The following is a 25779-nucleotide window of genomic DNA, read 5'->3' on the forward strand; positions in this document are numbered from 1 at the left end:
TAGGATTTACCCCTACTTATAAAGACTTAAAAAGAGAGCGCGTCAGTAAAACCATGGATAAATTGAATAATTAATAGGTCCAAGAAATTAATAGGTGCCCCAAAGCTTGGTCTGGTCATGTCCTTTGCCGATTAACCTTTTGGACGCCAATGACCGATATATCCGCACCGCAGGTCCAACGCCAACGCCTATGCATAAAGTAATTTCAGTTTTGACACTTCGGCGACGTGACGTCCCAGAGACAGCTTTTCTGTTTGATACGGCGTCGAAAAGGTTAAATTGCTTACCCTATTAGGTGAACTAAGATGTTCTTTTAGGCACTGGAGCTGGATTCCTAGTATTACCAAGGTTTCAAATTTCAATCTAAAAACTTAACCTACTTATGTAGGGCTAGCCCTATAAAGACTTGAAGGATTCTTCAAGGCCGTTCTGGTCTTCGGTTCCGTTGCCATTGGCCTCTCCCCAGGCCAGGTTGAGGCTGCGCTTCATGCCGTCGTCCAGGGGCGGGATGAGAGAGCGAGGCAGTAGGAATGTCGATAGGTTGAACAGGTCCAGAAATACTTTGTAGCGGTCGCTGTCGAAAAATGAACAAGTGTGGTTTAAAAATTGAATAATTTGACTTCGTGGTATAACTGGGATCAAACAAAACACGTCATGATCTGTTAAGGCATTTGGGTTGCAAATCATGAAAAGAAACGTTTTTCGTTCGCTTGGATCATTAGATACTGGTGTTTTAATGGAATTTGGTTGACATGAGTTTACTGGAGTTACAATAAGAAGAAGATTTATTTTATTTTTACGAGATTTTTTAAACTTTCAATGTATGTGTGTCGGGTCAAATCTTTAAGGCTAAATTAGACCCACATCCCTTTATGAAACTTTACGTAGGTACATTTGTAAGTTGGGTGACAATGCAATATTATGGTACCATTGAGTTGATATGATGATGGAGACAGGAAGTGACCATAGGAAAACTGTGATAAAACCACGCAGTCTATTTGTGTTTTGACAAAAAACTTATTCGTTTAGTACAGCGGTCGGCAACCTTTTAGCAGCCAAGGGCCACATAGCAGTTAACGAAGTGGATGCGGGCCGCACTTTGTTAATATTTATGACTTTATCACACATTGTCATTTGTCAATATTACACACAAAATAGCCAGGGAAGCTCGCGGGCCGCATGTGAAAGGTTCGCTGGTTGCCGACCGCTGGTTTAGTAAATCAGAACTCGAGCTCTTTTCTGACCAGTCATCCAACGCAAAAGGGATGTATCTTAGAGAAGGTAAACTTACCTAAGCGTGGAACGAAGGTACTGGTAGCCCGAAGAACCGCCCGTGCCAAGCTGCTGGGACCCTATCATGCGCTGTACCATTATCACGTGGTTGTCTGCAATAGGAGAAACAGTTAAATTTTTATAGAAAACAACGGGAATAAGATCACAGACAAAGACAGGTTGGTATGTAAAACCCCGTAGATTCGTGGAGAGAAAGAGCTGGGCTGTATCTAAGATGATTTTTGCTTATCGATAATCGCTAATCGAAAAGTATAAATATAAATGTATCGAAAATAACGACGATGCGACCAATCTCTTGCTTTTTAGCTTAAGCCTTTATAAGGCAGAGGGAATACATTTCCCACCTGATTATGAACTTTATTTCAAAGTGATAGGTTTCAATGTTGAATAATTTCTGATGCCCTTATACCCTATGAAGGGTTAAGTTTCGGTTTGATGTCTTCTATAATATCAAGTAACAATCCTTGGAATCGTTGTGGTAGGATAATTCTGTATAATTCAATCCTGTAAGGGTCGTATACAGTGTGTTTTTTTTAAGTGGGACAGTATGGGGAAATCCTAAAGTATAAGAGATACAGGGAAACTGTCTTAGGAAACATTAGGTACTTTTTTGTGAAAAAAAAATTGGTATAGTCAAAATTTTGGTCAAGTGTGAGTTGTCCCTAAAAATGATTAATTTTGATGAAATTTTTTTTTGACGCACATCTACTCAGTTTCATGAGGGGATCATTTTATTGTATGGGAAGAAAAAAATCGGGACAGCAGAAGTTAGGTAAATTTAATAAAATAATTTTACATTAAAGTAAATGTTCAAAGTGGCCTCCCTCTTGTCGAATGCAGGCACGAGCGCGTTTCAGAACACCTCTGGTAGCTTTAGACAAGGCGTTGTGATGTATGTTGTTCAAATGATAATGCACTGCGTCTTTTAACTCTTGTACCGAGTTGTAAGTATCTGCATAAATTCGACCTTTAAGGTACCCCCAAATGAAAAAATCCAACGGTGTTAAATCGGGTGAACGTGGTGGCCATTTAATAGGGCCATTTGTGCCCATCCAGCGATCAAGAAAATGTTCATTTAAAAACTGTTTCGTAGCGATACTATTGTGGGCAGGGGCGCCGTCTTGTTGGTAGATGATATTATTCAAATTATTTAATGGAATTGCCATATCTACTAAATCCACAGCCATGTTTAATATTTCCTGATATTTTTGACTATTCAATGTTCCATGGTAAATTTTAATGGCAAAGATTTTATTATCTAATATTGCACACCAACAATTAAAGGAAAAGCGGACCTGGTTATGGGTTGCCGTAGTTCGGAAGGGGTTTGTACGTGCCCAAAAATGATTATTTTTTCTATTGTACATGCCATTGTTTGAAAAATTGCATTCATCTGTCCAAATAATCCGGCTTGGAAAAGACGGGTTTCTAATCGAGCATGCTACAAACCACTGGCAAAATGCTAATCTCCGGTCAGTGTCTCCTGGAAGCAATGCTTGTACAAGATGACCTTCTATGTAACACTTGTACTTGTAAGCCTTCAATACCTTTCGTACTGTAGATTTATGCACACCGATAGTGTTAGCAGCTTCCCTCAATGAGGCTTTTGGGTAGGCTTCAAAATATCCTAAGATTGCGATAGTTGTAAATTCATTTATTACTGTGGCTCGTCTCTTCCGTTTTAATTTAAAACAGCCTCCCTTTCTTAAATTTTTCACCAGTTTGACAAAAATTTTGCGGTCCGGTTGATCGCGGTCCGGATAACGTTCCCGATACCACTGTAACGCATTCACAGAGCTACGATAATTTACAAAATACGCTTCAATTAAATCTACTTTATGCGAGTTTGGTAATTCCATGACGAAAACTTAACATAATGTTAACTTTAAACAATGAAATATCAAGTAAAATACTGTTTGTTTCAAGAAGTTCCAAATTTAAAATTTGTTTTTTTTTTTAAATTAGATTTGTAAGGTAAGGCTCGCGTAAGAATATCTTAAAGTATTTTAATCCTTTTTAAACCAAATAAAGTGTTCCAAATTCAAATGTAAAACTGGAATAGGCAATATTTTTTAAATAAAAACCTTGCAGTGGGCAGTGGTTTTCAATTTACACGGGTTGTAAAAATGAAAACGATTTTCTTAAATTTGACTAACTTCTGCTGTCCCGATTTTTTTCTTCCCATACAATAAAATGATCCCCTCATGAAACTGAGTAGATGTGCGTCAAAAAAAAATTTCATCAAAATTAATCATTTTTAGGGACAACTCACACTTGACCAAAATTTTGACTATACCATTTTTTTTTTCACAAAAAAGTACCTAATGTTTCCTAAGACAGTTTCCCTGTATCTCTTATACTTTGGGATTTCCCCATACTGTCCCACTTAAAAAAAACACACTGTATAGTACCTTGTGAGACAACCTTAGGTATCATTGTATTAACAGAAAGCGCAACATAATATCACTCCTGTATGCTACTATATTTATATCAAAACATACATACAGTTAGTCATAGTTACAAACTAAACACACACAAGATACTAGTTGTAATTAACACTTACATCGCCAATTGGTGATAAGACTGTCCATGTCCATCAGCAGCGTCAGAAGCTGGTGCGGCTGCGAGAAGCGAGGCTCGTCGCGGTAGAACGTGATCATGATGGCGCCTTGTGAGACCACCTTAGGTATCATTGTATTAACATTTACATCGCCACTTGGTGATAAGACTGTCCATGTCCATCAGCAGCGTCAGAAGCTGGTGCGGCTGCGAGAAGCGAGGCTCGTCGCGGTAGAACGTGATCATGATGGCGCCTTGTGAGACCACCTTAGGTATTATTGTATTAACACTTACATCGCCACTTGGTGATAAGACTGTCCATGTCCATCAGCAGCGTCAGAAGCTGGTGCGGCTGCGAGAAGCGAGGCTCGTCGCGGTAGAACGTGATCATGATGGCGCCTTGTGAGACCACCTTAGGTATCATTGTATTAACATTTACATCGCCACTTGGCGATAAGACTGTCCATGTCCATCAGCAGCGTCAGAAGCTGGTGCGGCTGCGAGAAGCGAGGCTCGTCGCGGTAGATCGTGATCATGATGGCGCCTTGTGAGACCACCTTAGGTATTGTATTAACACTTACATCGCCACTTGGTGATAAGACTGTCCATGTCCATCAGCAGAGTCAGAAGCTGGTGCGGCTGCGAGAAGTGAGGCGCGTCGCGGTAGATCGTGATCATGATGGCGCCTTGTGAGACCACCTTAGGTATTGTATTAACACTTACATCGCCACTTGGTGATAAGACTGTCCATGTCCATCAGCAGAGTCAGAAGCTGGTGCGGCTGCGAGAAGCGAGGCTCGTCGCGGTAGAACGTGATCATGATGGCGCCTTGTGAGACCACCTTAGGTATCATTGTATTAACACTTACATCGCCACTTGGTGATAAGACTGTCCATGTCCATCAGCAGAGTCAGAAGCTGGTGCGGCTGCGAGAAGCGAGGCTCGTCGCGGTAGATCGTGATCATGATGGCGCCTTGTGAGACCACCTTAGGTATTGTATTAACACTTACATCGCCACTTGGGGATAAGACTGTCCATGTCCATCAGCAGAGTCAGAAGCTGGTGCGGCTGCGAGAAGTGAGGCGCGTCGCGGTAGATCGTGATCATGATGGCGCCTTGTGAGACCACCTTAGGTATTGTATTAACACTTACATCGCCACTTGGTGATAAGACTGTCCATGTCCATCAGCAGCGTCAGAAGCTGGTGCGGCTGCGAGAAGCGAGGCTCGTCGCGGTAGAACGTGATCACGATGGCGCCTTGTGAGACCACCTTAGGTATTGTATTAACACTTACATCGCCACTTGGTGATAAGACTGTCCATGTCCATCAGCAGCATCAGAAGCTGGTGCGGCTGCGAGAAGCGAGGCTCGTCGCGGTAGAACGTGATCATGATGGCGCCTTGTGAGACCACCTTAGGTATCATTGTATTAACACTTACATCGCCACTTGGTGATAAGGCTGTCCATGTCCATCAGCAGAGTCAGAAGCTGGTGCGGCTGCGAGAAGCGAGGCTCGTCGCGGTAGAACCTGATCATGATGGCGCCTTGTGAGACCACCTTAGGTATTGTATTAACACTTACATCGCCACTTGGTGATAAGACTGTCCATGTCCATCAGCAGAGTCAGAAGCTGGTGCGGCTGCGAGAAGCGAGGCTCGTCGCGGTAGAACGTGATCATGATGGCGCCTTGTAGCGCTTTGTGGGACAGTCTGAAATGAGAATTGTCCCGTTAAATATAGGTAGGATAAATATCGTCTTTTAAGAACTAGGTCATCATCATTTCCCTAGCCTTGTCTTAGGTTTCTACTACAGCTCTCGTGTACACTAGGTACAGAATAAATAATAGTACTAGATACAGAAGGTTCACTCTTTAAACAAAACGCGTCTATTACGACAGATGACCGCAAGGCGGCGCAAGCGTCCGTTCGGTAGCGGTGCGCGGCAACTACTACCTAATTAAATTAACATTTTGCTACCATGATCTTCTATTTATTATTGGTAATCAAATATACTGTTACTGTCTGTCCTTCGGGGCCCCCTGAGGATCACGGGCCCCGTGTGCCCTTATGGTAAAGACGCCCCCTCCTTCCCTCCCCTCCCTGTCTATGGTGAGCTGGACTTCCTCGAAGGAGTAGGAGAGGAAGTAACTGCTCCTAAGAGGACGGCTAACATGACTGTACTTAAAGATTGTACTGACCGTCTCTCCCCCCGGGATCGTAGAGCATCGTGCACGGAGGGATCGAAGATGGATCGATATATCTCGCGGCGGTTCTCTGCGTCCTGCAGGCGGTGGTGACGGACCACCTCATTAGGTTCTTCCTGGAAATAAATGGTTATGATTTTATATTTATAAATTCATAAGTTAAAATAGTTATCTATATACAACAGTGGCTTGAAAACAGGGTACAAACCAAGTAATTGTGGAGACGCACGTATACACAAGCTCCGTATACACATTATTGCACGTAGAACCGATGGCCATTGGGGCTGAAAGGTTCTCGAGTGGCGACCACGTACCGGAAGGCGCAGCGTGGGTAGACCCCCCACAAGGTGGACTGATGACCTGGTAAAGGTCCCGGGAGTCCCCTGGATGCGGGTGGCACAAGATCGGTCATTATGGCACTCTTTGGGGGAGGACATATATGTCCAGCAGTGGACGTCCTCTGGCTGATATGATGATGATACACAAGCCCATATCTAGCAAATTTTTCCATTCATCCAGGCGTGAATAAGTACACCTTTAAAACGGGCGATTAATCACGCCTGCCCGCTCCTAAGTTGTCACGCCTTCAGTATGTCAAGTTTTCGGGCTTAACCAGTTGTATAGAGTCACAGACAAGACATCCTCCAGACTGAGCATAGCGCTACCCCCTCTGCCACAAATATACGGTAGTTTTACTCCAGTTTCGAGTCAAGTGTCTTTGTGAGACGTCCGTGTCTTTGAACAGATCAATCACGGCACGGGACTCGCTTACCTCGTCCCCCGCGCCCCAGTATTTTTGGCAGCATCGGTTTCATGAAATAATTGCTCTAAACTCCGTCTAGAGGATTCCTAGTCTATGTATGGAGTGAACACTCTAATGTTACTTATTTCTCTATGGTACAGTCGCCATCAGATATATCGGAGCGGCCAAGGTGCTCATTAATATCTGAGCTCGCCTCTATTGTCAAGGCGTTAGAGTGCATGTTCAGATATTGTGCACATCTTGGACGCTCCGATATATTTGACTGTACATGTCCCTCACCATAGCAGCAGCGATGTCCTCTTTAATCATGTTGTCCACAGTGGCTTGGAACTTGCCCCAGAAGTTGAACCCGTGGGCGTCGAGACCGGGCGTGCGTTCAAGCCACCGCTCGATCAGCGCCAGGAGCGCTGGCTCTTCTTCAGACCTGGATGAGATATACAAGGAAATATTTAACTGAACGGCTTTACCAATTAAACTCTCTTTACGATATGAAAAAAAAAAACAATTTCAATTTCAATTAACTGTATTGCCAATCCAGAGGCAATAGTAAGACAATGATAGCCAATCAAAAGGAAACTAGTGGTAAAAATGTAATAATGCAGTATTGGTTTACTTGTGTAGTTGTTCCATGGCTTCAGGGTTGTCTCCGAAGACAGACTGGTAGTTCTGGTTGTATTTCACGCGTAGCGCTTGCTTCAGACCAAGCTGGAATCAAAGAAATGTACCTATATAAATATTCGTTGGCCTACCAACGACTTGGTAGCAAGTAGCAACAGAATAAATTATCTTGGCAAGTAAACTTGCAACGGAATATCTGCTGGAGGCATATAAAAACATTTGTATCTTCATTCACAGATATGCATATTAATAACAATAATATCATAATTCATACGTCAGTACGAGTAAAACGTTTTGTATATCTTTTATATTTATAGATAAATTATGATGCAAGTATAGTGTATATATGCTATATTAGGTATTTTGGTTGTGCGTGGTATCCCACATAATAAGATGAATCCACGATCCGGTCATAATCGCAGGGTAGGCTCTGAGGGTGTCCTAATTCATATAATTTAGATATGTTTGCGACCAAATAAACCAGTTCGTTATACTTAATCCTGAATCTCGAATGAGTGATGAGGCTTGGCAAAAAGTCGGGACCATGCGAAGTAGAATATGATAGTCTCTGTGCGGAAGAGAAGAGTCGTGGTATGTATGGGGCCCAATACATTCCACGAGTCTTCTCTTTCCGAACAGACTCTATTCGTAATCCTAAATATATCAGTTATGAATAGTCAGAATAATCAAAAAGTAGCATTCGTAATAGGTAAAGACTCTACATAACATAATGAATAGTGGCCGAGACAGATTACCTTGTTCTCTAGAAGACGGAACTGCAGGCTCTGGAACCCTGAAGCCGGCCGAAGGTAGTGCCTGAAGTCCATGAAGTCCAGCGGCGTCATCGTCTCCAGGATCATCACCTGGTCCACCAGGAGCTGGAAACCAGAAAAAATAAGGTTTTTCATTAGTCAAAACCAGTAGCGGATTCGCCCTAATAAGGCCCTACTGGGCCTACTGGCCCGGGCCTAGAGCGGCAAGGTATTAGAGGTGGCAGTCTATAGATGGGTGCTGAGAAAGGGGCGGCTAGTAGTTACTACAAGGCCTAAGGGAGGCCAACACTGCAAATTCGCCACTGGTCAAAACTAATTTTCAACACTTTGCGAAAACTATTTTTGATAAATCCGAGTCAATAGGGGTCATCCATTAATTACATCACACGTTTAGGGGGAGGGAGGGGGTCAAGAAAATGTGACATATTGTGGGGTCCATATTGGGTTGCATAATAATTGATTGTCCTAATGCATTGTTACGCATAAAACTCATTTCGCATAATTGTTATTGTGCTGGAAATATTAACATTTCTGAAAAATTATAACACAAACCTAACCTAACCTACCCTATTCTACACAACCTATGCAAAATATTTTCGAAAATACTTTCCGTTTCAGCTGGAGAAAAAATATGCGAAAAGAAATTTACGCGTAACATTACATTATGACAATCAATTATTATGCGATGAGATAGGATCCCCATATTGTGACATGGGGGAGGGGGGAGACACAAACTTTGTGACGTCACTTTAACTTCATCAGTAACCGAAAATTTATTTGAATTATTTTATTCGCTGTACATTTAAATAACAAGTTTTTAAAACGATAACCGTTTTTATTCGTTTAATTTTCTTTCCTAAGCAGTTTTGGGTTCTAAAATTACTAATATTTATATCGTCAAAAATATTTTGATAAAATATTAATAATACTTAGGTACTTACTTAACTCGATTTGGCGATTTCGTAGAAAAAATGTGACGTCACACTAGGGGGGGGGGGGTTTGCCAAATGTGACCAAGTGTCACAAGGAGGGGGGGAGGGGTCAAAAAACCTAGAAATTCGTGTGACGTAATTAATGGATAACCCCAATTACAAGTTTTTACCAAGTTTTGGAAAATTAGTTATAACTAATGAAAACTAATAGATTTAACTGAAAGACGCGTTATCACGGTAACCTATCCATGATTCCATGCCAAATTGCAGCTTTTTAGTAGAATGAATTTGAGCCAATCGTGTAGTCTAACGCCACAACGCTATTGGTTGATGAGTTCGCATCAAGCGCGTGATTGGTCGCAAGTAGTTGCGTTAGACTGCACTATTGGCTCGAATTCGTAAGTGACACCGCTGAAATAGCACCATTCTTAGTGCCCGTACCGCCTGTCTTTAGATATATGTCAATGATTTTATCCTAATGGTTGCGAATTTAGGATTGTAAACAGATTACGTAGATAACTCGGGAACCGTTAGGTCTGGCCCTTAGCTTTGAGGGCGATGAAAGATAAGGATCAACTGAGCGATATATTTGCAAGATATTGTAGTGTAGGTTGTAGGAATTTAATAACTTCTTTAATGCGCGCGGACAGAAACCTTACGGTCCTGACTTCTGAGGGCCGACTGCGAAAAAGGACAATCAAAATTTCTTTCCTTGCCTCTCTATCGGCTCGGCCACGACTTTGCGAAACGTTCAATCGCTGTGTCTAGCTCCAACCTAATATGGTTGCCGGCGCCGCCGTGGCCCGTGTCGCTCGAATAAGCAAGAGCGATAGAGTGGCAGGCCCGGTGTGCTCTGACCTTAAGTATGTAGGCAAGTACTAACATCATCATCATCATCATCATAGGCCTTTTCGTCTATATCAGACGATTTATGGTGTAACACCGTTTTTGATGGCTGAATAGACCGATGCGAGATCGACATGGTCTACCACAGGTCTGACAAGAGAAGTTTGCGGAAACCGGTACTGAGACACCTTGTCGTCGTCTCTCTTTACTGACCATTTATGTACCTTACACGTTTGCAATAAGAGTTACGATAGTACTAAATTAATTATGAAGACCAGTCTAAGAATTCGGTGGTATAGATGTATAGATGGTCAAGCAAATCTTGTCAGTATAGAAAAAGGCGCGAAATTCAAATGTTCTATGAGACGATATCCCTTCGCGCCTACATTTTTCAAATTTGCCGCCTCTTTCTACTGACAAGATCTGCTTGACCAACTATATATTGCTTATACATAGAACATAAATCTGTCTACTAGTTTTTTATGTGTATTTTAATGTTAAATATTATCAGTGTATATTAAACATATCGCTCACAGATATGTAGCACGATAATAACTAATTAAATCTAAATAAACTGGATCACAATCTGGTACTAACCGGTTAAATTATGCTTCAGTATTAGATTAAAAAGTATATTGCCGTATTATGATAATGTGTAACGTAGCGTACTATTGAATGGATTATTAGTTCATTAACATAAAATAGGAGATCTGGTCTTTTATACAATTTAAATGAGGTACTTATGTCTATTCATTTAATTCAATTGTAATATTTGTAATTATTTTACTTAGGTATATATACTCTGGCAAGCCAAGTTTATCAGTAGAGAAAGGCGTGAAATCCAACATTCAAAGTTTAATATTGAACAGTTTATTTATGTTGGTCTATGTATAATAAAAGTAGTTTAATGTGACCTACAAATTTGCAACGCGTCCGTTGAGGATTTAAATAATAACTTGTACTGTAGCAATTTTTCTTCCAACCTAAACTTTAGCTATAGATGGTCAAGCAAATCTTGTCAGTAGAAAAAGGCGCGAAATTAAAATTTTCTGAGACGATATACATATCATTACATAGATACATTTTTCAAATTTGCCGCCTTTTTCTACTAACAAGGTCTGCTTGACCAACTATAGTATTTTTTTGCAGTGGGGCATACTTAGACAGAGAGAATCGTACTCTTCTTACGCTACAGTCATCACCCCAAAGTTTTTATCATACGGCAAAATTGGTTTGTCAGACTTTATTATTCATAAAAAAAATACTGACAGATAAAAAATATCGAACTTGTCAGTGGTTGATAGTGATGTGACGTCGTACCGGGTCGGGTGTCGAGGGGTCAGAACCCGTATCTTGAAAGCCGATATTGAGGTTTCAAATAAACATTGCACGACTGAACGCACAAGGTCGGTTATTGGATCAGTTTCCGGAGGATGTTTTTACTATTATTAAGGGTACTTTAATATGACAATACCATTTGATAAGTAAACTAGTTAATGATTCGCAGAGGTTAAACATAAAATAGTAGGTAGGCATATAGTATGCCTCTTCATTGCGGTACGCATCTAACTCTTATCTGAAAGGTTATGAAATGCAAGTCATGATGATAACGACCAAAAATGCGTCTCAAATTGACTGATTTTAACTAACGCATTGGTGTCAGTGATGGTCAATAAGAAGTATAGAAATTCAATTGCAATCTAGGCCGGCAACTTCACAATTATTCAAATAATCGTAAAATTAATAGACAAAAAAGAACAACCTAAAAAAATTCATCAGACTCCAGAAAAAGGACAGTCTCAATTTTCCGGGCCTTTTTTAATGTCTTTAATGAATATCTCTGTCATTGTAAAGTGTGTTACCTTAAGAATGAGGACGACCCTGTTGAGCCGCTTCAGTATCTCCATGGTGTGCCCCTCATCCAGACCTTGGACGTCCAGCAGTGCTCGCACCGAGTCCACCTCGAAGATGATCTGCTTGAACCAGAGCTCGTATGCTAGAACGAATAGATTGGTTGATAAGGTTTAAGTGATAAGGTTAAAGTGATAAAGCAAACACCAACAGTCTGCTCATTCTTCTTAACTCTTAGAATGCCCGGCTCGTCATAATGAACCTTGTCGAAATGTACGAAGGTTGATATTGGATTGAAACTGTGCGCGTCAGTAGACGTCTCAAAGTTCGTTAAATCATCACCCAAGAAACAATAGTGAAGATCTGAGAAAACCCTTTTAAACATGACTACTTACTTCTTGAATCGATTCAATACAGAGTGTTTTCTACTCTTCGCCATATTCAGCAAGGCGTAGCACTGAACAACTTTGAAGCAACCCCGAAATAGGTAGCATAAACAATTTAGTTTGTCCAATAGAAGACGATGAGCAACAAAACAGTCATAATTTTTATCGTGTTATCGCAGTTTGTACCAAAGCAAAAGTTGTTCAGTAAGATTTAAGTACCACATCGTAGGTACAGTATGGCAAAATTTCCAGTATGATGACATACTGTTAAGTTCGTAAACCTTATTACAAAAGGCATAAGGTCCACCGATGGACAGTTAAGAGTGTTGATGTTTAGTGTTTGTACAGGAGATGAAGCACAAAATCCCTTCAGCATTAACCCCCATTAAAGGTAACACAATTATGTGAAGGTCTACCTTGATGGGTGACGATGAACAAGTGCTCATCGTGTACCGTCTTCGAGCTCTCAGCGCTGAGCATCCTCTGGGCTGTAAGCAGCTTGTCCAGCATGAGATATTCGCCGTACAGCATACCGGCTTCGTTGCCGAGGCAAGCGCCATCTTGCCCCGCTGATTCGTCGATCACCGACCTATAACAGAACAAGTAATCAATGATTTTTTTCGGGAAAGTATTATTAAATCTCAACCTAGAGTGTACTCGTAGTATAGTTAGGAAAACGATTTTATGCTGTGAAGAAGAGTACCAATAAATTGGACAAAAGGATGACGGAGTGGATGATTAGGTACATTGTGAAAGATTTGGTCGTGGTAAGCAAAGATCAGTAGGTACAGTCACCTGCAATAATATGTTACACAACAACGGCCGCAAAAATATCTGACACGATCTTATTTGTAGAGCCATAAGAGCGTGTCACATATTTTTGCGGCCTTCGAAGAGTAACATATTATTGCAGTCTGAAGATAGAACTCTGTATTTAATCGAACGACAGGGGCGCATAGACAATTTTCAAATGTTCATGTTCGGGGTAAAGGTTTATAGTGTGACAAAATGCACTCGGTGTCGTTAAGTCATTCAAATCTATTTCGAGATCATTTTATGACGTTCTTAGTTTTATATGACTATAAAATGCTCATAAATGTAATAGCAATTATTTTGGTGTTACTGTTTCATGCTTTAATTTCACGGTTAAAGCCTTTGCGGGTAAGAATTCTCGTAAAGATACTGTAAAATTGTAGTAATAATTACTCCTTACGGGATAACGAAAATGCTTTTAGCACGCGAGTAAAGTCGTGGAACAAGCCAATCATCGCAAAAGTAATTAATGGGGAAGCCGTCTAAGAAATATCAGTCCACTTAATATAACGGTTCAGTAAAAAGTTGAAGAACGTCGGAACCGGACCGGTCAGTCAGCAAAAAATACGCGTGTCCATTGAAATACTGTCTGATATTTCATCATGCAAACTGGGGACGGCGAAGATGTTCTGCTCGACAATTTTTATTAGCATGTCTAATGAGGCTTTAATGCAATTAGGATGTTTCAAAAATAAAAATTCTAGCACCGGTAGTTGGTTGCTTATGTTTGGCATAAACTTTCTATTTAGAGTATTTAGGTAAGAAAATATTTAAAGAGATTTTTATTTTATTTATGGAAATAAAAAGCACAGTACATCGTCCTAGTGTAGTATTTTTTTAGCTTCCCACATCACTAGTTTTGAATCAGTTAAATTTAAAATTCGAACTTGTTCGGCTCGCTTGAAACTAACGCCGGTAGCCGGTTGAGCCAAAAGTATTTTAGTCTGCTTTCAAAGCTTGCTGACACTAATTAGAATAATTAGATCGGCGCGTGGGGCTGGGTTATTGTTATTACTTATTATACAGTATGTGTCTGACCATGGGGCTTTAATTCCATGGCTTGATTTTACTCGCTAAACTGAGCTACTTTTACTATGGGACCAATCCTAAAATCGGGGAAAAATTTTTGGCTTCTCCATAGAAAACGTTGACATCTGATCAGCCACAATGTATGAAAAAGTAAAAAAAAATTCGGGATTTCGGGGTTGGTGCCATAATAAAAGTAGCTCAGTTTAGCGAGTAGAATCGAGCCCTGGATTTAAAGCCCGATGGTCAGTAACATCGTGTAGATGCATCGGATTTTATACAAATTGCAGTTGATGTATCTACTGTAAGTAACCAGTCTCGTATAAAAAAATGAGAGCGTCTCAGTCACATCTTTTTTTAACCCTGTGATGAATATCACCGAAAATAAATGGTTCAGTTTAATTTAAATCTTATTGGACGTGGTAGTAGACGACGTAGGTTAAGTAGGAGGTAGAGGACGTAGCTGATTCCACGATGTAAGAAAGGTGTGGTCTATAGTGTAAGTATTCTGCTAATGCCATATAGGCAATAATATTAAGAAACCAGATAATTGTAATTTGTAAGACTTAGTAGGCGCCGAGGATTAGGAGAGGAGAATGGACGCTTATTAATACATATCTTAGGGGCTATCCATAAATTACGTCATCTATTTTTGACGATTGTTGACTCCCCCCCCCCCATAAAATCATCCAAAAATCATGCTTCGAATGACCCCGTTTCCTCCTACGTCATGCTACAATCATCCAATGTCCAGACCCCCCCCCCCAATTTGAAATGACGTAATTTATGAATAGCCCCTTAGCACATATGGAAGTCTATGGTAAATTATTTGTACAGATGCCGGTGACTTATTTAAAGCGTACCTTTTAAGTCTTTCAACGCTAATATCCAGGTAAGAAGAAAACAATCTATTAAACACGTATTAGAATAAATGATTGACTTCGGATCCGATATTTCATAGTAGTATTTAGAACTCTGTCACAGTAAATAAATGTTACATCATCTCGCGCCATTGAAATTGTATATTGATAAATATATTAGGACACATTTGCATACGCAATTAAAACATTGGAAACTAGGTAGTACTTATAATTTTTAAATAAATAAATATTTATAGCGTACCAATTTTCTTAGTTAAACACAAAATTTGAAAACAAAAATAGACAGCAGGATATTTAGTCCGGCGTCCGGCTTTTGCACAATTTTACACATTGCAAGTATGTATCCGTAATTATGACCTAAAAACACATTTATCTAGTTTAAAACAAGCTACTAGGCTAGGTAAGTACTAATAATTAAAACAATTCCACATAATTTACTTGGAACGCGTGTTATTTGAAACCGTTGCAAATTACCCACTTAACGTTTTTAATGTCTCGTTGCAAACGATTATCCTTTCCATTTTTTTACTTTTAAAATACGGATTTACCATGCAAAAAAAATGGTTATTAAATATTTATATATATTCGGTATCTAGTTAAAATATATTGTTTTAAGTAATTATACTGAATGTTTTTATCAGAATATGATACAACGTATTAAATGACCAAATTGAAAATAAAAGTGTTTACCTCATTGGGCACGCCATGTTTACAAACACAAACCACAGACAATTAAAACTAAAAAAAATAAAAGTTTTTTTTTTCGTTAAGTCCCGGCGCGTAGTTTCGCGACGCGCGGTTACTTGATACTGAATGAATGAATGGCTAGGCGGCGTAATCTCTTGTTCACCCAACGCAGCAGAATAAATAGCTCAATTAAACCAATATAACATGACCCCGCCATTCATACTAACAGTAGGGATTGTGCACAAATCACGCGAGGTGTTTTCGGCTACTTTTTGACCCCCCCTCCCCCTTGGTGATATTTGGTGAGGTTTTTGGCTAACCTCCCTCCCCCCACACAACCTCACGTGTATTTTTTTTATTTTTTTTCATTCGAGCTAATTTAAAGATACCTAAATAGTATTGTCTATAGAAATTCTTGTTTAGTTTTCAATTTTAGTCAAATAGACTCGCTATTTTGAAGTGCAGAGTGAAGATTTATGTTTAAGGAAACAGAAAAAGTATCTACTCATGTGGTAGGATATTTTTTCTTAGTTTCGTTCACGGTAGAAAAAAAAATACACGTGAGGTTTCCTTAACCCCCCTCCCCCAACGTGATCTAATATCGTGATTTTTTCGTGAACCCCCCTCCCCCTATCGAACCTCGCGTGATTTGTACACAAACTCCAATGCATATTTCATGGCTCCTCTACACGATGGGCCAACGCCGGCCACTCCAAGGGACGCATTTATGCGTTAGAGCAAGTGATATTGCTATCTCATTCTACCGCATGGCTGCGTCACTTGGAGTGGCCGGCGCTGGCCCATCGTGGAGGGGAGCCTTCAGGGAATGTACTTGAACTGGTTTGCGTGGACTTTAGATCTCTGGTAGGCGGTTTTAATAAATTAATCGTGGTATCAGTTACGGACTCCCAGTGTAATTTAAAACTTCTATGGCTATTGATTAGAACAAATGCCGCTTTCTCAGGACGGAAAGGTTAAGGTTGCGCATTCAATAAAGATTTTTTTTAAATAATCTAATCTCTTTAAAATTATCGTAACACTAAACCTTCGTAACATGAAACTACTTTCATTAATATATACACATACAATAGGTAAGTACAGGTCTGTCTCATTTCAAACATAGATACATATGTCTATGATAAATGATAATGTCTATATAAGAGAATCATACTGTCTTCGTCTTTGTTTTGTCTGTTTTATCGCAAAATAGTGACAGAGACAGCCTGTATTTTATTAGTTTGGCTTTATAACAAGACACGCCCGTTCAGAAGTTGTGATGTATGGAGCTATATGACAACTGACACACACACGGCTTGTAGAGCACGCAACGCAAGCGACAGCGGTGTAAACGCCACAGCCACTGATGTCACATTTCGTCAACTAACCGTCATATTGCTACATCGCGGTGTTTTGTTTCTATTAACTCGACCTTGGTATAAATGATATTATGCCAATCGAGTAATAAATATGTTTGCGTATCGTTTATCAATTGGTATTGGCATATTTTAATGAAAACAGCTTGAACCAGTACTTTAAGTTTACTGGTGTTTATAGTAGAGATGCACCGGATATTCGGTTACTATCCGGTATCCGGCCATCTGGCCATTATTTTAATATCCGACCGGAAACCGGATAGTGCTTCACTATCCGGCCGGATACCGGATAGTAACATTGCTTGATTTCGGAGTACACTAATTGGATTTAAGAAACAGTCTTGATCATAATCGCATTACTTGTTTATTATTTGAAAACAATTTAATCATTCCATGACTTGCACGCGCACTCATTTGAGCCTAGAAATGAGTCCGCGCGAACATTCACTAGGAAACAGGTTAAGACGAAACGGGAGCTGAGCTAAAAGTCAATTTTGACTTTTAGACTTTGACCTGCAGAATGCGCACCCGAAAAACCGAAATGTAGGTATAGTTCCGCTGGCCGAATATTCGGCGGCCGGTTACCGGATATTCGGCCGATGGTCATGCCGAATATCCGGTATCCGGCCAAACAACTATCCGTTGCATCTCTAGTTTTTAGGCTTCCGTAGTCAACAAGGAACCCTAAGGCCAGGTGGGGTAAATAGAGATATAAGACACGGTTACTTAATGTTATTGATGTTAGAAATAAGACTGTATTTAACACTAAAACTTCCCATATAACCATTCCAGTCGCAGAATCATCAAAGTGGTAACTAAATGTCAGATGTGTCGTAACAGAGTCCACACAATGTGTCTAGAATTGTTTCGAAACAAAGTGTCGTCGCCGTGTGTACACTTTTCCGTAACAAGGTGTCGACACATTTGTGTGCACTTTGCGTGCGGTTTGCGACTAAATCTGACAGCAAATTTGTGACAGCAAATGTCAATATAAAATACCTCTTGAAAACCAAGGTTTGTCAAACTACTATTAGTGTCTCGTGTGCTCGTAAGTAATTCTAGTAAGTCATCATGGGCGATGCAAATGATAATAATCGACCAAAACCATAACACCCGTCAACCTTTTACAGAAAAGTTTTTAAAGAAATGCAATAAGCTACTTAGAGACTTGTGAAATTCTTAGTATTAAATTTGATCTGTATAATAATCCTATATTACTATGGAATAATATTAACTTCAATAAATTGCTCTGATAATTAGCTTAAGATAATATATTATTATGTAAAACGTTCATAAGTGCTTGTTACTAGGCCTACATGAATAAAGTATTTTTGACTTTGACTTTGACTTTGATCAGCCAACGAATGCTCCAAAAAGTTGTAGAGGGAAATGCTCGGAACACAATTTTTGACTCTGTAACTTGGTTTGGACAAGTTAGGAGGTGAACATATCAAAAGTCCCCGGCCGTAGCCCTTGAGCGGGGGGAAGAGAGGGGGCTTTGAAGTCCCATTTTCCGGTTTTTCGATTATATCTCGGAAACTATGCATCTTACCGACATGGCCACTTATACAAAATGAAAGTTAATTTAATTTGTTACAAGTTTATTCAGTCAATTTTTTCGATATGTTGAATAGTTTTTGAGATATCCGCTCTTGAAAGTTTATTTAAGGCTCTCAATTTTATCTTGATATATCTACATCAGTGAAGGTGCTAGGCCGTGTATGGTATCGTTTTCGTATAAATCTGGGTTGCTGAATCCATTTAAGGTATCACATTGACACCATTCCACAAAATTAAAAAAAATCTTTTTAGGGTTCCGTACCTCAAAAGCAAAAAACGGAATCCTTATAGGATCACTCGTGCGTCTGTATGTCTGTCCATCTGAATACACAAAATAGTTCTTTACCTATAGATGACAGGAAAACCTATTAGAAATGTGCAGTCAAGCGCGAGTCGGACTTAATGTACGGAACCCTTAATACGCGAGTCCGACTCGCACTTGGCCGGTTTTTTTTTAAACTCCTCTTGACGCTTAACCGCTGAACCGATTTCGTTGAAATTTGGTATAGAAATAGTATGCGTCCCGGAACAGGACATAGGATAGATCTTATAATCAAAATCATCTTTTAAAGGTGTGAAAAGTGGCGTGGAAATTTGTACGGGAAATCAATAACCGCTGAACCGATTTATATTAAATTTGGGATGGTTTACATCTTTGATTTAGTTAAAAATGATAAAAAAAACATGACTTCAAACCTAAACTTAAACAGTATTCACTTCAAGAAGTCAATTCTGAATTCCCCCCTACACCTCATTTCACACCTTTAAAGGATGATTTTTGAGATAACTTATTATGTCCTGTCTCGGGACTCACAATATATGTGTACTAAATTAAAATTAAAACTGTTCAGCAGTTTAAGCGTGAAGAGGAGTTTAAAAGAAAGTAAGTTTATATGTTTTTACTTTGGAATGGTGTCAATGTGATACCATAACTAAATTTGGTACTGCGAATTTATACAAAACGATACCAAACATGGCCTCGTAGCTTTACTGTTGTAGAAGTCAAAATAAAATTGAGAGCCCTAAATTCTTATTACTTGACCAAACTTGTGTAGAAGGAAAAGGAAAAATAAAAGTCTTCGGCAGGAATATAAGAAACAAATATAATTTTTTTTTTGCGTTACTATTTCAATCATCAAATATAAACATACCTTGATTATATTATTCTAGTGAGATCCTCATAGAAAAACAAAAACATTTAGGTACTTAAAAAATTACAAGGTCGAAATGTCACGGAACTTGTGAGAGTAATATGTGAAAAATAAAAACTTTTATGACAAAAAAATCTGGACACAATTTAAGAAGCATCCAATTGCGTCGAGGAATCATCTGTGTTTTTGCTTGTTTCATTACCTCCTCGCTTCTTTTTTTTTTTTGTCCTTTGTATTCTGTAGCAATTTGTTAGATCTGAAAATAAAGATAACTTGCGTCGTCACGGATGTCGATTTATAGGTTTTAGGGAGTGCAGAATTCGAAAACGATGATCATTTTATAATCCAAGATGGCGGCTACGTATTTTGTCATAAAAGTCTTCATGAATATCGTTTTATAGGTTTTAGGAAGTGCCGATTTCGAAAATGATGACCAGTTTGGAATCCAAGATGTGTGCCGTGCACCTTGTCATAAAAGTCGTCATGGAATCGTTTTATAGGGTTTAGGGAGTGCAGAATTCGAAAATGATGACCATTTTGGATTCCAAGATGTCTGCCGTGCACTCTGTCATATAAGCCGTCATAGATGTTGATTTATAGGTGTTAGGAAGAGCAGATTTCGAAAATGATGACCATGACCAACAAAACGACATCCATGTCGACTTTTAACATAGTGCATGGCCGCCATCTTGGATTCCAAAATAGTTATTATTTTCGAAATCTGCGCTCCCTAAAACCTATAAAACGACAGCCATGACGACTTTTATGACATATTGCATAGCCGCCATTTTGGATTCCAAAATGGTCATCATTTTCGAAATCTGCGTCCCCTAAAACCTATAAAACGACATCCATGACGACTTTTATGACATAGTGCATGTAGGGTTGCCAGATCGAAAGGCGCTATTATCGGGAAAAATTATAAATTTTTCGGGATTTTAGGACTTAAGTCGGGAAAAAAAACATTCAAATTAAAGTAATTGTATTATAAACAACGATATTTTACATTATTGGCACTACGCTCGACGTGGGTCGCTCGGTCGCTCGCTCGCTCGACGACAGTTCGGAACTTGAAATTATTGGTTTATAACGTTAAGTCGTTTTTCGGGACAATTTTCACTTTGTCGGGAATCGGGAACACATGCCAAAAATCGGGAGAATCCCGCCAAATCCCGACCATCTGGCAACCCTAAGTGCATGGCCGCCATCTTGGAATCCAAAATGGTCATCGTTTTCGAAATCTGCGCCCCCTAAAACCTATAAAACGACACCCATGACGACTTTTTTGACAAAGTGCATGGCCGCCATTCTGGATTACAAAATGGTCATCATTTTCGAAAGCGGGCCCCCTAAAACCTATAAAACGACATCCATGACGACTTTTATGACACAGTGCATGGCCGCCATCTTGGAATCAAAAATGGTCATCATTTTTTAAATCTGCGCCTCCTAAAACCTATAAAACGACACCCATGACGACTTTTATGGCATAGTGCATGGCCGCCATTTTGGATTCCAAAATAGTCATCATTTTCAAAATTGGGGTCCCCCAAAACCTATAAAACGACACCCATGACGACTTTTATGACATAGTGCATGGCCGCCATTTTGGATTTCAAAATGGTCATCATTTTCTAAATCGGGGCCCCCTAAAACCTATAAAACGACATCCATGACGACTTTTATAACATAGTGCATGGCCGCCATCTTGGAATCCAAAATGGTCATCATTTTTGAAACCTGCGCCTCCTAAAACCTATAAAACGACACCCGTGACGACTTTTATGGCATAGTGCATGGCCGCCATTTTGGATTCCAAAATGGTAATCGTTTTCGAAATCTGCGCCCCCTAAAACCTATAAAACGACACCCATGACGACTTTTATGACATAGTGCATGGCCACCATTTTGGAATCCAAAATGGTCATCATTTTCTAAATCTGCGCCCCCCAAAACCTATAAAACGACACCCATGACGACTTTTATGACATAGTGCATGGCCGCCATTTTGGATTTCAAAATGGTCATCATTTTCGAAATCGGGGCCCCCTAAAACCTATAAAATGACATCCATGACGACTTTTATGACATAGTGCATGGCCGCCATCTTGGAATCCAAAATGGTCATCATTTTTGAAATCTGCGCCTCCTAAAACCTATAAAACGACACCCATGACGACTTTTATGGCATAGTGCATGGCCGCCATTTTGGATTCCAAAATGGTCATCATTTTCAAAATTGGGGCCCCTAAAACGTATAAAAGGACATCCATGACGACTTTTATGACACAGTGCGTGGCCGCCATTTTGGATTCCAAAATGGTCATCATTTTCGAAATCGGCACTCCCTAAAACCTATAAATCGACACCCATCTCGACTTTTATGACAAAGTGTTTGGCTACCATCTGCATGCAAGACATTTCTATTATTTTTACGTACAAAAATGCCCCCCTGTCAACTTCCAACCGAGATTAATCGATAATTTATTCGATTAATGTTCAGATTAATTCAATTTCAATCTATGTTAGGTCGACTAAACTTCTTCTTCTCTGTCGTATCGCTCTTGACAGAGCGGTCGTGGTCACGTTGAGGCGTCCGCATCGGTAGTAGAGGCGGACACAGCTCTTCGCACGATCTCCCGCCATCTCTCCCTGTTGGCAGACTGTCTGGCACAGTCAGATACGCGATTTCCCACTGCGGATTTTATTTGGTCAGTCCAGCGCATAGGTGATCTGCCGCGCGATCTGGTTCCCTCTACTCTTCCTTGTACGACCAGTCGCTCTATGGAGTCGTTATCTCGCCTAGAGCTCGACTAAACTAATCGTGATTAAAATTTGAGGATTAACTTTTTTTATTCCATTAATTAGTCGAATAAACAGTTAATCTATTAAGTCCCATCTCTGACCACGGCATTTTTACACTTTGAGAATATCTGAAAACAAATGAACACAAGGAGCCATTTTGCAAATCCAGTAACTTTGTTATTACTTTTGACAGCGCGTGTCATGTGTCTACACAGAGTCGACACAAAGTCGAAACATTTGCGACTACTTTGTGACTGCAATATTTCTCAGCCTTAAACCATATTTATACATCATAATTAACAAATTTCGTAGTTTGTAAAGCGTTATTTCTGTTATTTAAGTATAGTATACGCATCGAAGTACTAAAAATGCATCAAATAATATATTTATGAACACAGGCACTGAGAAGTAAACAATTTCATTTCCGGCTAAACTAAAACAATGTGGTGGCGCGTTGATTATATTACACTTAGTTTATCAAATCACTCGAGCAGTTTAATTCCCCATAATAATTTAAGTCCTATTGTAATATAAATGCAAACAATATATAATTACGTCTTGTAATCCGTTTTAGAGATGGCGTATTAATGTCACTTATTTTTATTTAACTATTTTTCCATCTGACAGTTTCCATTTGACAGGAACAAAATGAACGAATGAACGAATGATTTTGGCATAAAGTAGTCGCAAACTAGTAACAATGTGTGCACACGGCGACCACACTTTATGTCACTTTGTGTCATGTGTCGACCCTTCCCCATTTCTGGTAACTGTGTCGACACGGCGACGACTCTGCGACTGGAATTGTGACCGAAACAGATGGTGTCGACACAAGATGTGTCTACACCGCGTCGTAACGGCGACTGGAAATGGTTGTATGGGTTATTAGGTATATTTCATTCCTATTCCATTGAAAAATAATTTTACATACAAAGATTCTTTTTTAAATGGAATAGGAATAATTTAGAATAAGTATTTGAGTGTTAAAACTTACCCTTATTTTTACCCGTGTTATAATACTTATAATCCTACCTGAGGGCCCACCACGAACCACGTTCGACGTGTTGCCTCTTTGTCGCACTTGTAAATTTGTACATAAGTGTGACAGAGAGGCAACACGTCGATTTTTTTATTACAATTTTTTGTTTTCTGAGAACTGAACTGGTGATAGGAATATACGTCAGTTTTCCTATGTACCTATTGGTGAACATAGGAAAACTTACGTTACCTTGTTAGGTACAATGTATTCACAAAATGGGGTGTCAAAATAGAGGTAGAGTTAAACGAAGAAAAGTGACAGCTCACGCAGTGCAGGTGTTATTTTAAGCGTCAAACTTCTATGAAATTATGACGTATAAATAACACTGGCACTGCGTGTGCTGTCAAAATCTCTGCAGACTTTTCTTGGTCTAGGTATAGGTACCCATTTAATAACGGCGAGGTGGCTATACGAGATACCGTCGATGATATATATTCAACCCTGATCGATTACAGTAAATTAATGTAAGTACCTACACCTACTTGTAATCATTATTATAATTAATTACGGAAATTACAAATGAAGATATATCCGTGCCTGGTGGTGGAGATATCATACATACTGGTCGGGTTCTTATCTAGACTTATTGGGGTACCTAACAGTAAATCGTCTACAAAAGAAATTAGGACATTTAAATTTTGTAACCATATTAAGCTATTAACATGAAAATTGATTCTGAAATTCGTACCTAAATGTTATTATTGATCGACCTCTTCGATTGCTTTTTAGGGTTCCGTACCCAAAGGGTAAAACGGGACCCTATTACCAGAGATATATAATTATATATAACTCCGTATAAGATAAATAAAGTCTAAGAAAAAAACGTGCCTCGGACGCGGACGGCCAAGGAAAATTCATTCTCGAATAGATGGCGCCATTACCTTTGGCCTATTCTCGGCTAGATGGCGTTAACGGGACCGTTTGGTATTTAACAATATTAACACATATCAGTGAAAGAACATGGAGTATGGAACAATAAAAATTAAGAATCATTTATCCGTAAACATATTTTGATTATTTTATACATTTTCAATTTTATTTTAGGTTTTAATCGTGTGTCGATAGATGGCAGTAAATGTACCGTGACTACAAAATTGACAATGACAGGACCCCTCTATACTATCTATTCTTTTTGCTATTACTAAGACTCTGCTCTCCGTCCGTCCGTCCGCCTGTCACCAGGCTGTATCTCATGAACCGTGATAGCTAGACAGTTGAAATTTTCACAGATCAGTATTTCTGTTGCCGCTATAACAACAAATACTAAAAACAGAATAAAATAAAGATTTAAGTGGGGCTCCCATACAACAAACGTGATTTTTGACCAAAGTTAAGCAACGTCGGGTGGGGTCAGTACTTGGATGGGTGACCGTTTTTTCTTTTGCCTTTTTTTGGATTATGGTACGGAACCCTTCGTGCGCGAGTCCGACTCGCACTTGCCCGGTTTTTTTGTTAAAAATAACAATTTACTGATACTCGTAGTTGAAATATAATGAATGACCATCATATCCGTGCTGACCCTAAGTCTAATATTTCTAAATTAAATTATACCTACAATACCTAAGAGACTAATGTAATGAATGAATGAAACCTTTTAATATAGTAATAAAAGTCATAATAATCATAATACATAGGCAAAGGGGTAGATAATACATATATAGGTAGGTCAAAGGGGTAAGAGTTAAAATGTAATGAATTAATGATGATAAACCTCAATGTTCTATTAAAAACGAAAAACTCTTTGCATTACATTGCATTAAGACATTACATACTGGCCAGTAGTTATATTTCAATACTTCAAATTACACGTCATTCAAAATTCTATGTAAGTTTCATTGCTTATTTTATTTATTTTGCTGTGGTTTTTGTAATTTTATTTTATTTCCGGGCTTTGTTGTAATCTGTGATATAAACGCATAAATCACGTTGTAAAAATACTACCGTATCAACTGATGATATGGCCCTTTCTGCGGCATCTAGAATTATAAGGTTAGTTAAAGTTTCGGACCACCATTTCTCTTTTCTCCTTAAGTTAAATAAAACTAGTACTTACCGGAGGCACACCGTATGTTTCGTAATAAATTAACGCTCACCACGTTTAAATTTAGCGGGGTTTGCTAGTGCTCAACTAGTCTATGCCGTGAAGTGTTCAGGGGGCCTACCACAAAAACCGAAATTCGCAAATTGCGGGGATCTTTCTCTTTTATTCAAATGAAAGCG

The 25779-nt window shown here is 39.3% G+C and overlaps 2 protein-coding genes across 2 annotated transcripts in view; one reads left to right on the top strand and one right to left on the bottom strand.

Annotated features, from left to right (window-relative positions):
* Positions 1-332: 332 nt before the first annotated feature.
* Positions 333-15744, bottom strand: LOC134670800 (tryptophan 2,3-dioxygenase). The gene is made up of 10 exons (XM_063528621.1): positions 15635-15744; positions 12641-12813; positions 11850-11983; positions 8192-8314; positions 7432-7523; positions 7098-7242; positions 6050-6171; positions 5434-5561; positions 1292-1385; positions 333-574 (listed from the first exon to the last, which is right to left on the bottom strand). The coding sequence occupies exons 1-10, from the start codon at positions 15649-15651 to the stop codon at positions 397-399; spliced, it is 1206 nt and encodes a 401-aa protein (XP_063384691.1). The 5' UTR covers positions 15652-15744; the 3' UTR covers positions 333-396.
* A 9616-nt stretch (positions 15745-25360) lies between these two features.
* LOC134670801 (probable protein phosphatase 2C T23F11.1) overlaps positions 25361-25779 on the top strand; it is a 35206-nt gene continuing 34787 nt past the window's right edge. Inside the window, exon 1 of the mRNA XM_063528622.1 lies at positions 25361-25548. Coding sequence (XP_063384692.1) covers positions 25517-25548 — 32 coding nt within the window. The 5' untranslated portion in view covers positions 25361-25516. The remainder of the gene's footprint in view (positions 25549-25779) is intronic.

The sequence above is a fragment of the Cydia fagiglandana genome, chromosome 14 (assembly GCF_963556715.1).
Source record: "Cydia fagiglandana chromosome 14, ilCydFagi1.1, whole genome shotgun sequence".
In the NCBI taxonomy this organism is placed as follows: Eukaryota; Metazoa; Arthropoda; class Insecta; order Lepidoptera; family Tortricidae; genus Cydia; species Cydia fagiglandana.

What these genes read in the sequence shown, in the direction of transcription:
- LOC134670800 (XM_063528621.1), bottom strand. An exon ending in GCCATGGAACAACTACACAA is followed by an intron (nt 7,243 to 7,431) that starts GTAAACCAATAC and finishes TATCTCATCCAG; the next exon opens with GTCTGAAGAAGAGCCAGCGC. An exon ending in TACCTTCGTTCCACGCTTAG is followed by an intron (nt 575 to 1,291) that starts GTAAGTTTACCT and finishes ATTTTTCGACAG; the next exon opens with CGACCGCTACAAAGTATTTC.